The sequence below is a fragment of the Psittacula echo genome (genome assembly GCF_963264785.1).
Source record: "Psittacula echo genome assembly, chromosome: 22".
Classification (NCBI taxonomy): Eukaryota; Metazoa; Chordata; class Aves; order Psittaciformes; family Psittacidae; genus Psittacula; species Psittacula echo.
Genome location: NC_137758.1, coordinates 735292 through 747571, shown reverse-complemented (window position 1 = coordinate 747571; position 12280 = coordinate 735292). Strand labels below are relative to the sequence as shown.

The 12280-nt window shown below is 49.9% G+C and overlaps 1 protein-coding gene across 1 annotated transcript in view; it reads right to left on the bottom strand.

Annotated features, from left to right (window-relative positions):
- IGFN1 (immunoglobulin like and fibronectin type III domain containing 1) overlaps nucleotides 1–10583 on the bottom strand; it is a gene marked incomplete at both ends in the record, with an annotated part of 52801 nt that extends 42218 nt beyond the window's left edge. Inside the window, one exon of the mRNA XM_080632898.1 lies at nucleotides 10481–10583. Within this exon, the coding sequence (XP_080489024.1) occupies nucleotides 10481–10583 (103 nt within the window). The remainder of the gene's footprint in view (nucleotides 1–10480) is intronic.
- Nucleotides 10584–12280: the final 1697 nt, after the last annotated feature.

Sequence of the window (12280 nt, the reverse complement as noted above, 5' to 3'; positions counted from 1 at the left end):
AAGGACATTCTCTGTTCAGATCAAGCAACGAACCAGGCGGTTCACAGATTGGTGTTTTGTTTTTAGAAGGAGAATGCCCTGCACTAGGATGAGGAATGGTCACATCATGTATGGGGGTGCCCCAAACGAGTCTTCTGGACTCATAATACTGGATTTTGTATAAATGTGATGCACTGAGCATTGAGGACTTGCAGCTCCCTCTGATTTCAGTGGAAGACGGAGCTTGGAGATCCTTAGAGATACCTGCTCTAGTGGAAGGTGACCCTGTCTGTGGCACAGGGTGGAACTGGATGAGCTTTAAGGTCCCTTCCAACCCAAACCATTTTACAATTCTAAGATGCCCATGCTCAGCCCAGACCCTCAAGAGCAGCTTATCCATGTTGTACACCCCAAAAGAAATTTAAGGGACTATTTTAAAGCTCAAAGCCTTGGTTATTTTACCGACCACACTCAAGATGCCAGAGTCCCCTTTGTCACCAGCAAACTGAAGTCCATCACTGTTCACACAGAGCCATGATCAGACCCACTGCAGTTAACTGGACTTTCACATGCTGAGATGCAACTCAACATAAGGAAAAGATTAAAATGAGGGTAATGAATTCAAGCAGAAGCAGTGTCTGCTTTCACACTGAGGATTAGTCCCCTCCTTCCCACAGTGTACAGAATTCCTTCTATTCCCTTGTTCAGCACTGATTTAATCTGTTTGCATCCATGACTGACCGGAGGGAACTTGCTAGCATGATCTGTGATTTAGACGGAGCCCGGCTACCTATAAACCTGGCATTCCTCCTTTTCCCTTGCCATAGCTGCTCTCACAACTATTTTTCCTGCATCTTCCAACACCTGGGCTGGCCAGTGCTGGAATTTCCTTGCCTTTCTCAAAATCATGGACAACAAGGATGCTATTAAACGTACACATTATCAGACACATCACGCCATCAGCACTTCTTGAGGAGCTGAAGAAGACAACATCTTCACCCACCATGTGCTTTAGTGAATGCAGTCAGGCATGCCTGCACCACCTGCATTCAACCCCATGTGGCCATTGTGCTTTGCCAAAAGTCTTCTTCTCCAGCTAAAACTAACTATGCACACCTGAACCATTTCACATCCACCCCTTGGGCATGCAGAGGGTTAATAAAGCTCACTGCATGCACTGAAAACCACTATATTGTGCTGTGTGGGTGCCAGGAGGCATTCAGGTTACAGAGCTTCTTCTCATGTCTCCCCCTCCCCAACAACACAACACAACCAGACATAACAAACCCTCCCGTTGTGATTTATTTGTTTTCCCAAGGAGCCAGGAGCAACAGATGAGGAAAGCCCAGTCCTCATGAGGAGCTATTTTAATGTTCCGTGCCCTGATGTGCCAGCAAGTTTGACACTGAAGCAAATGAGAAGAAAATCCCTCTGAAACCCTCAGAGGCCACAGCATGCGGCACCTTCCCACTTGCTTTAGCTTCACGTTATTCCCAGCACTGTTATAGTACTGCCCTGCCTGACCTGTGCCTGCACAAGTTCATGTCCGGCACCTCCAGAGGACTCCCATTGCTGGGAATGCCGTCCTATTCCTTCTGAAGGTTGTCCTCCATCAAACTCTCACCTTTCCCGAGTGCGCCATAACGTGCCATTGAGAGCCAGAAAATGATGCCAGCATACAGTGAAGAAATAACCAAAACTGAAATAATCCCAGGGGAAAGAGAGGCCATCTCTCCCCATTCACCCCCACTTGCTCCAGGAACAGTGCCACAAAAAGGTCGCAGTGCTCCCCTGTCCCCCGGCATGAAACCAGCAGGGACCACGGCTCCCCATCAGTCACCTTCTCTGCCTTGTGAAGGTGACCACGAGGAGCCCAGCACTCACCTGCGGGTACCACAGCAGAGCTCCTTGTGTTCCCTGGTGCTGGCAAAGCCGCAGCTCACCCCAGTCCCTCCTGCAGCCTGCGTTCAGCTGTGGGATCAGTGCTGGGTCCCTGGGATCCTTCTCAGCTGCTCCCTCTGCCTCCCCTTCTCCCACACGTACTCCCTCTCGCTCTGGTAGGTGAAGCCTGTCACAGGGCTGTTAGCCGGCACGACAGATGATTTCTGTACGGGGCACGATGCACCTGCCTCCTATTCGTTATTATTTCAGTCCATACCAGTGATGGCGCTGGACAATTTTGAGATTAACGTAATTCTCCAACGCGTCCCAGTTGGAGTGGGGCTTTTGCTGCAGATTGTGTTTCCTCTTCGGGGCAACTCATTAAAAACTGACACAACCCAACTGCTCCGGGTGCTTTAAAGGAAACTGCAGCTGAATTGGGTTGCAGCCAATCTCGACACTAACCAGGGTTATTAACCCGTCAGGTAAGGGGAACTTGGCTTCAAAGCACATTGAAAGATGAGGCTTCTCCAAACTTCCTCCTTTTTAAATAGCTCTTTGAAGAGTTCGGGTTATGAATATAAGGGGCAGACTGAGCACCTCACTGTTGAAAAGCAGTAGCCTGCACTCCAGCTACATGGCTGGGAGCAGCCACTGCTACCCACATAGCTTTGTACACCCCTGGGAATAAAAGGTACCCTCTGAAGCATTAGCAGGGGATTAGGAACCATTAGATCAGGCTGGAAATGGAGATCAGATGCCCCTGCAGACTAGGTTCTGCTTATCAGTAAAGGCTTTCTGTGCTGGGAACAGCAATCCAGAGTCACCTGGAGCTGATGTAGATAATCCAAGAGAAACAAGACCTAGTTCCAAAATTGAAGCGCCCAAGGCAGGAGATGAAGAGGTTACAGGCAGCTTTTTCAGCTTGCAGATGGTGGTGGGCACCCATGGAGCACCCAACGCTTCCCTTGCTCCCATCCCTTCGCAGGTCTGGAAGTCGTAGACATCTCTGGTGTTTCATTGCCCACGTTGCTCACCACAGGGATCACCACAGGTGCTCATCACACCTTGAGTGATCATGCCAGTCATACTCAGTAATTTCAAAGGCAACCCCATGAGAGGGGGGACATGAGCACATCAATGCCTCTATAAAGATGGAAAAAGCTCAGCAGCTTGTCTTCTTCAAGGAAGAAAATGTGTTTGTGGGATAGACTGTACATGAAGCACTCCAAGCACTGAAATGTGGACAAACTCCCCAGCTCCAGCAACATGACCTGCCCTGGCATCACACCATGTAGTCCAGCACCATCCAACGGAAGAGGCAAGAATCTAAAGCAAACTTCATTTCCAAAGGTTTTGCTTCTAATCCTTGAAAGTAATCCCCCAAACACCAGACAATGGGCCCATCACCCTCCTGCATAAAGCTATACCTCCGATGCACCAAGCCTGAGCAAGCAAGTAGCTGTAAGAAGGCATAGGAAGAGGTGAACAAGCAGGAGGACAGCAGGTTTGCCTGGGCTTTTATGTCAGATAACCCTAATGGGGTTATCATTCCCCAAGTCTTTTACTTTGGATTAACCAGGTTTTGGGGTTTGGATTCTCTCTCCCTTGGCATCACAGTGGCCAACTGAAATCTACTGGGGATTTGCTACCTTGCTGCTCAATAGCTCAGCATCCTTCCTGTTGATGAGAGAGCTTAAGCTGGTACCCAATCTGCCGAGGTTATACCGCAACAGATTTAAGCCATAAAGTGCAGGTGACACATCCCAAAGAACCCGCATTTGCGCACATTTATGCACATTTACAGTCAGCAAAACATATAAATATAAGGTCCTATTTAATGTTGTAGAAGAGCAAAAATACCTTCTACCCTCAAAAGCAAAGTACTGCAACAACCCAGGAGATGCTAAAATCAGCCTCAGAGACTTGAAAATATGCCTCAGTTACCAGACTCAGAAATCCAAAGGGCAAGCTCATGTAATGTATTTTACTTAGCAATCACCTAACACATCCCTTCCCTATAACCCACTCCAGTGATTTGTAAGCCTGGGTATTCCCTTCCCTTTGACAGCCCTCACAAAGAGGATTTCCTGCTGGACATGCGAGAGGACTCTATTGGAAACCCCCCAAATGCTGTCTGAGCTGACCTGAGGACGTCAGACTCCAGCTCTACTTTTATCCCCAATTAGGAAGTGGTTGTTGGTTGCCTCAGAATTGCATTTGTCAGGAATGGAAATTCTTTGCCAAAATAAATCAGTCAGATCTATCCGGGACATAGATTTTGTTACTGTCCCAGAGTATTATCCCAAAACACCGTCAGCTCAGCCAGCCCTGGCCCTCTCCCCTTTCATGCTTGTACCCCAGTCATTGAATTGTCTGTTAGAAGTTGTACTGAGGGCACAGAAACCTCCTCACTGCTACACCAGATGAGGATGAAACACAGAAATGAACTACTAGTGAGCCCTGAGCCTTTGTTGTGACTGACTAAGGATACAATCCTCTTTGTGCTCTTCTCACCTTGATGATCAAGCAGTGTGGTGTCTCAAGGATGTGGACACGGACACAAGACACAGTTGTGCCAATTGTCACATCTCAGCCACTTTTTGGCCGCCCAGCACATAGCCTTGACAAGCGTCCTACAGCCAGGCACCACAACACCGCTTGAGATCGAATACACAAGCTTCATGCCAAAGCAGGATGCAGCCTGGTGGCAAAGCATCCATCTGAGGGGCCAAAGATCTATTTTGATCGTGTTTGCCATCTCTCAAGCATCCAGACAGAACAATACATCACAGTCCCTGTGGACACCTGCAGCTGTACAATTCACTGTTGCCTTCAAAGGCCAGACTACCTCAGGAACCACTGGAAGTCCTGCCTGTGGTGAGGCTGATGTCAGGTTGACCTACTCCATAGCTAGGAGCTCAGCGCACGCACTTGGACATGAAGGGTATGGTTCCAAGACAGAAACTCTACCAGGTAAAGTGCTAGGATCCCCTCCATTATCCACACCCAGGGAACAAATCTGAACTACCCCTCTCAAGCTGTCCTACAGCCTTCTGCCAAAGTGACTACCTGCAAGGCAGACAAGTTACTGAAGCATCCAACCACACTTGGAGCCTTCCAAGGGCTTCAGCTACAAGACAAACTAAAGGCCATTGCCACCAGAGCTTCTTTATCAACTATTGCACATCCCTTTCCCCCACCTCTAATCCACCGGCTCAATAATTGCATCTTCAGAACAGCAGCAGAGGGACACAAGAGTGCTCCAAGTATCCAGTCACATTAAAAAGGATGGGCTAGAACCGAAGCAGCAGGGATTGCCAAATTAGGGTTGTGATTCACCTCTCCCAGCCTCCTTTAAATGGAATTAGGAGACTCAGTGTAACTCACCTGACCTAGTACCAGAGCCTGCCCTTGCGAGCTCTGATTGCTATCTGGGTAATCTGACCAGGGAGCATAGAACAGGGCAGATGACACTATGAGAGACCGCAAGTGCCCAGCCTACCAACAACGCCTTCTTGGTTCCAAGCCCAAAGCAGGTCTGATATCACCCTGTCACTCTGTCCTGGCTGACAGTGGCAGGGCTCTTGATGGTCTTGTGAGGGCTTTCACCACATCAAGAAGGCAGCTAAGCTTTTACCCCCCAAACAGCCCATGGCAATCAATTCCCTCATTCTCCCGTGTTATAGTGACCCAATGTGGGACAGACCTGGATCTTTACTGCTCACTGCCAGTCACAAGGCCAGGGCAGGAACCTCAGCAGGTAAATGCCTGTAGGAGTGCGATGGGAGCAGGAAGAGCTGGACTGTTCCCTGATGGAAAGGATAGCCCAAGGGACCTCCCTAATCAGACACATTCACCCAGAACCTGATGAGAGTAAGCCAGGAGGTGATGGCAACAGGTCCCACCCGCAGCCCTGTCATTGTCAAAGGCAAGGGAAAAAAGTCAGGTCCAAAATCAACCTGGGAAATTCAAAGAGCAGCTTGGGAACAGCCTGAAAACAACCACAATGACAGCAAAGTGCAGGAAAAGGAGAGATGCCCAGGCCTGAGTTTAAGTAGAGCTGCTGGGCCATGAGCAGAGGCTGTGGGAAGGGGTCCCATGTGAGATTGCTCAGGGCAATTAAGGCCTATTAGTGCCCTGGATTGCAGGAGAGCTTCATTCCTGTGACACAGCAGCTCATCCAAACCTTGCACCCAACAGGGGCTCTCAGCACCATGTTTTCAATTCAGCTCTTCCTTCCACCCTGCCTCCTCTAAATCCTCCTGCTTCTACAGGTGGAAGCGTGAAGTCTGAAGTGTTCAAACCTGACTAACAAGTACTGAGCACTTGGAGCCTTCCCTGGTATTGCTCAGATCACCTGGATGCACATGACCTGGTGCCCACACGCTGGACCACTGGGATATGAGCAACTTGGTCCTTGTGGGTACATGTATATGTGGGGTGGAGGGAATGGAAACATTTTGCTTTACAATAAAATCAAACCACTTCCTCTCCTTTAATGTCTCACACTGAGTTCTGCCACCTCGACACAGCATCACTCCCTACCACACAGCTACGTTTGCAACTGCCTGGGAAAGGCAGATCCTGTGAGTAGGCGCTGGATGATGATACTTTATCTCGCAGCCCAGTTTACAACCTGGTCTCTGGCAATACTTTTTCTGTATTGCCTTTTGTGATAGCCGTATATTTTCCAGCAGCCAAGCACGTTCTGCTGCCTGTGGTCAGGCAGACAGGCAGGCTCCTGCCTGACAAAAGGGCAGAGGGACACAGGGAGGTCTCTTCTCGAGGCAGATGGATGGAGATGCCTCATTGAAATGGGCAGGATAATGTCAGGGGTGCTGATACATCACAGCCAGACTAGAAGGGAGGAAAGGAGGAGTGGGTGTCAGAGACAGATCCTGTGTCAGGACGGGTGATGGATGAGGGAAGACCGTCTTCTGGGAAGGGTGGCTGGGGCAGACAATGCCAGTGCCAGGAGCTGAGCAGGAGGAAACAAGACCCACGCGAAGGCCCTGGTTAACCCTGCATTTGGACAGAACTGAAGGCAAACTGAATGGCAAGCAAATTGCTCCCAGTTTGGGCCTTTACAAAGCCCCACATGTCCTTGTCAATCTCTTTGACTGGCAGATTGGGAGTTCCAGATGGTTCAGAGCTGTCTGGGACCATGATAGTGAATGGGTCGTTCTCTCAGCCATTCATGTGCTTATCAGGTGTATCTCACTTTACACTCACCACTTACTCCTTCCTCTCTTTTCACCAGCAAGTGTGTCTGCTTTAAAGGGGTTGTAACCACAGTGACCATACAGGGGCAGAGCTGTCTATGCAGCCCCTGGTGAAAGGGAGAAACCTCACACTTTTATCATCCGAGATGGCTGCCCTGTATTCCTCAGTGCCACCACGATTTCATAGCCCTTATTGTTCCCCAGGGCCAGATGGGTCACGCTGACGGTTTCTCAAACCCTGCTGGGAGGAGGAAAGCCCTAGTGAGATGCTCCTCTTGGCCATTCCTTTCCTTTCATGGCAATATTAAGCAACTTGGGTCCCACTCCAAACTGGCAGCATCAGAGTGGCAGACCGCTGATGCAGGAGGGTCAGTCTAGCACAGAGAACAAGACTCCAGCAGCCCAGGAAGATACAAACTCAAAAGAGCCCTAAAAAGCAGGGAGCAATGAACTAAGCCATTAACTGTTGTTGCTCCCCTCCTGCAAGAATATGAAGACAACGTTTCTGGGCTTAGTGTCGATGAAGACATGCCCATCTTTCCAAGTAAAATTGTAGTTCTCTGTCCCATACATCTAAATGTTCAGCTTTTCCTTCCTGGTGCGTATTTTCCTATCTATCCATCATCTTCCAAGCAGCTATCTCCTATTCCAGGTGCCTTTCTTTTCCCTGTCCTCTCTCTTTATTTATCCTGTTGGGCAATTTGTGTCTTCTTTGTAGCTTCTGAACTCACATCTCATTGATAAGAACATTGAGATCTGCAGTTTGTCTTCTCTGGCAGGGTTTTGGCCTCCTTCCTGCCTCTCTAGGTATGCCTGCAAAAATAGCATATGAGCATTGCTGCCTTATGACCATATCCTTGAGAAATAAACTTCCCCAAACAACAAGCCCCAGCCGTCTGAGGCAGAAGCCAAGATACACTGGCCTTGCCACATGCCGCAAAGGTCAATAGACCCAAATTGCTGGATCAGAGAGGAGGACAGAATGCCAGGAGCAAAGGCCATATAAATCTACTGACTGTCAGCTTAACTATGTCAGCTGATTTCTGAGCTCAACAGGAGAGGGAAAGGAGAAAGATGGTCCCAGTTTACCTTTACAGGTCTCAATGGATTGAGGCTTCTTTCAAACACAAGCAGTTACAGCAGTTCCTGAAGTGTTTCACCCAGGAAACCTGGGATCAACTGGATCGAGTCTTGGAGTGAAATCTACTCTCAAAAGTGGTCATTCTTTGAGCGTGACGCTTGACTCAGAGTATGGAAAGGCTGGCAAAAAAACCAGGACCAAGTGAAGGATAAAGGCATCAGTAGGCAAAGGAATGGAGAAGAAGGAAAATTCAAACCAAAGTTATTGAAATTCATCCAAGCAGTGATACTAGCAAGTAGGACAAATGGAATTCACTGACCATAAAGAGGAATATCAGCAGGTTTTCAACCATCCGATCTGGTTAACACAACCACCTAGTTGGAATAAGCAGGCGGAGTGTCTGACAGAGTTAGCAGAGATTGATTTCTTTTATAGTGGGAACTCTGGGACACAGCTTTCTGCCACTCCAATTCAGAGCTCTTTGCTAAGGTCAGGAACTAATTCTGAGAGGACAAACAGCGGAGACACTGCACTCAGAAACTCTTGGCTGCAGTAAAGGCCAGTTGGGAGTGACTTGCTCCATAGTTATTTTGGCGATTTGTTGGCCCTCCCCTTGGGCATTCTCTTTCAGTAGCCAAACTATAGTGAACTTTGAGCACAGCAGAGCACACACATATCAGGCCAGCAGCAGGGCAATGAAGAAAGCTGTAAGACAGTGCATTCATTTGAACCAACAAGGCAGCATTACAGGAGACTTAAGTGTTACCAACATCCCTGCCAGTGAAGCCCATAGAAAAGGAGGTCCCAATTCTCCCTGCTAGCAAAACCTCCACATCACTTAGGTAGAAATCACAGATTTCATCCAGACAGAAATACCACTCCTGTGTGTGTGTCCTCTCCTCTGCCAGCCACAGCAATGATTCCCCCATCATCCGGTGTCTACAAATGTGGGTGTATTTGCATTCAGGTCTGCGTGTACACAGCACTTTACTGGCGCACGCCGAGTGCTTCAGGGCCTAAAGAATCACAGCAGCTCTCTCAGGGTTCGTGACTCTGCCGACTTGTGACCAAGAATGTGAATAGCTGTGACCCAGAGTATCCACTCCACCTCCTTCGGCATCCAGCTGACAATTGAGTTGACAGCAGAGCTAATGCTCCAGCACGCGGTAGAGGGCTGAGTCCTCTGCTGCAGGCTATAAATTACAGGCGGCCAGTTTTAACACCTCTTGATGCAGAACAGCTCTCCGTGGCGGTGGCTGTGTCATCTGCCTGCCCAAACACGTGTCAGCGATAAGGAAATCACCCCCCCTGGTGAGAGGCATCTTAGAAGCTCTGAGGAGAGGTCGCAGTTGCAGGCAGGACAGTGTGAACGTGGCTGCAGGCACCTTCTGACCCCCCTGGGCTCTTGGCTTCAAGGACAGGAGCTCTCTCTGCAAACAGATCTCCCTGGCAGAGGCCTGCGCCAAACACATCTGCTACAACAGAACGTGTCCTGTGCCCTTCCGTTAGGGATGTTGGGCTGGACCATGAAGCCCCACACTGTTTCCTGAGCTATTGCATGAGTGGTTTCACGTGGGCAATGAGCTTTCCTTAGGCAACCACTAGAAAAGTGTCTCTCCAGACTTTAGGGCAAAACACTATAAGACCTGGCACAACCATTCTATTGTCCACCATCCCTTTCAGAGGTACTGGGAACATCCGGAGGCTCTCTGAGTCATTTCTCCATGTTCGGTGAGACCCACTGACTGATGTGGTTGTGAATCAAAGGAAAAGAAAGAAAGGAAATGATTGTTTCACAGAGAACAAGCAGCCATTGGAATAATCTTCCCAGGTGCATTCCCCAGCACTGGACATTTCTAAGATTCAGCTGGACAGAGTTGGGACACCTCATCTAGGTCATGCTGGGCCTAGAAAGGTTGGACCAGGGGATCCTTGAGGTCCCTTCCAACCTGGTGCTCTACAATACCACAATTCTATCACTCTATGAATCTCAGTGCCACCATTCAGAAAGGAGATTTCTCATGGAAAGAGTCGCCAGGAAGCAAAACCCAATAAAGGTCTCTTCATAGTCCTGCGTGAGCTTTCCCTCACACTCCAGCATCACCCAGCAGTGACGAATTGCTTTGCTTTACCTCATTTGGATGAAGTGGGAGAAGCAGCCGCAGGGGCAGTGAGACCAGCGTCCTGCTCTGCCAGCACCCCCATAGCACCACGCTCCTGTAACGCGGCCAGAGCCACGGCTGGGCCAACCCCACTTTACCCGCGAGCTCCCGGCACACCCGTCCTTAAGGAAATGATCCAGCAGAGCATCTACTGCAGCCAGTGCCAGAATCCACGTCCCCGTCAGGCTGCTCGCTGTTCTCTGTGCACTGCAGGAAGGCGAACTGGCTCGTGGTCAGGGCTGCTGGGTAGCACATGACACTAAGCATGAGCACTGGTAGTCCTGGGAAGATGTCATTCCCGCTCCAGGCTTTTTGTCTCCGCTGACACGGCTGTAGCATATTTTCCAGGTCAGCCACTGCAGCAGTGTGAGCCTGTGGAATTCCAGGTTAAAGCTATTTACTTGGCACTGCAGAGGAACAAGTGGACTTGGGGCATTGTGGTCTCATCACAGACACACGGCATCAAGAGGGCCCTCCAGGCTGGGTGGTGAATAGCTCCCTGCAACCATCAATGACAACACACAATTAGCTCCACTAAGGAAGAGTCACAGCACAGACCTGGCAAACTGCCCTTCCTCCCACTGCTCCCTCATTAGGCTGCTCCTCTCTTGCTGGATCTTCAATTAGCTTGTCAGCAGCAGCTTGGCCTGGATCGAATCCCCTGCATTCTCCCAAAGGAAACCATATAGGACAGATGGGACAGCAAAAGCAGCAAGAGAGTAGGGTGAGAAGACATGGAAAGGAATCACGATGCGTCTGTGACCGGAGGCAGGACAAACTGGGAGCGTTCAAAATGTAAGTAAGCTGAGACTCAGCAATCTCATTCCAGCAAACCCACCATAGGGCCAGCAGAAGGGAGAGACAAAACCCAGCAAAAGCCTTGAGGAATAAAGCCATTTATTGTGCTGTTAAAGTGAAGAGCCCAGCCATGGCCAACCCCCAGCTGCACAGGAAAGCTTTGTCTCCCCTTGCTTCCATGAGCCAACACTTGGCCTCAAACCACCTTTTCCCTGTATTCTGCAGCCGTTCCCCTTGTCTGCATCCCTCTGAGCCCAGCAGATGCTGCACAGCACTGAGCATGGAAGGAGGGGAGGGCAGAAGAGCTGGATGGGGTGAGCAGCCCATAAAACACACACCTGTTGTCAAGCAGAAGCCAAGGCTTATGTCAGCCTGCTGCAAATATTTCCCCTTCCACCTTGGTGACCTTTCCAATCACACTTCACGAGGGAGACTGCTCCCATTAAGTGCTACTTGATCCTCTGTTAATGCAGCAGTTATGAAAGGACCACAGCACTTGTTGATAGGATAAACACCTCTGCAGCGGGAGAAGCTGCAGGGAAGGGGCACACACCTACTCTCCCCTCTGCTTCCTCGGGTCCCTCTGTCCATCACCACCGTTACAGCCCCATGTTTGGACAAGGAAAGCGGAGCCTGGCTGCAGCAGTAATCACTGCTCTGTATCTGCTGGCTCAGCTGAGCTGCCAGCACCTGAACTGACACAGAGAAGAGGATCTGGTTTTCTGATCACTGAATGCTCATGAAGTCACAGAATCCCAGCCTGGTTTGGGTTGAAGGGACCTTAAAGCTCCTCCAGCTCCAACCCCTGCCACGGGCAGGGACCCCTTCCACTGGAGCAGCTTGCTCCAAGCCCCTGTGTCCAACCTGGCCTTGAACACTGCCAGGGATGGGGCAGCCACAGCTTCTCTGGGCACCCTGGGCCAGCGCCTCAGCACCCTCACAGGGAAGAGCTTCTGCCTAAAACCAAAGTATCTGCAGGGTGGCTGAAGTCCCCCATGAGGACAAGGGCCTGCGAGCGTGAGGCTGCTCCTGTCTGTCTATAGACACTTTCATTCACAGAGTCCTCAACGGGGTGGCCTGTAGCAGATCCCCACAGTAATGTCCCCCGTTGCAGCTCTCCCTTGGACCCATTCATGTAAATAGCTACATCCGCT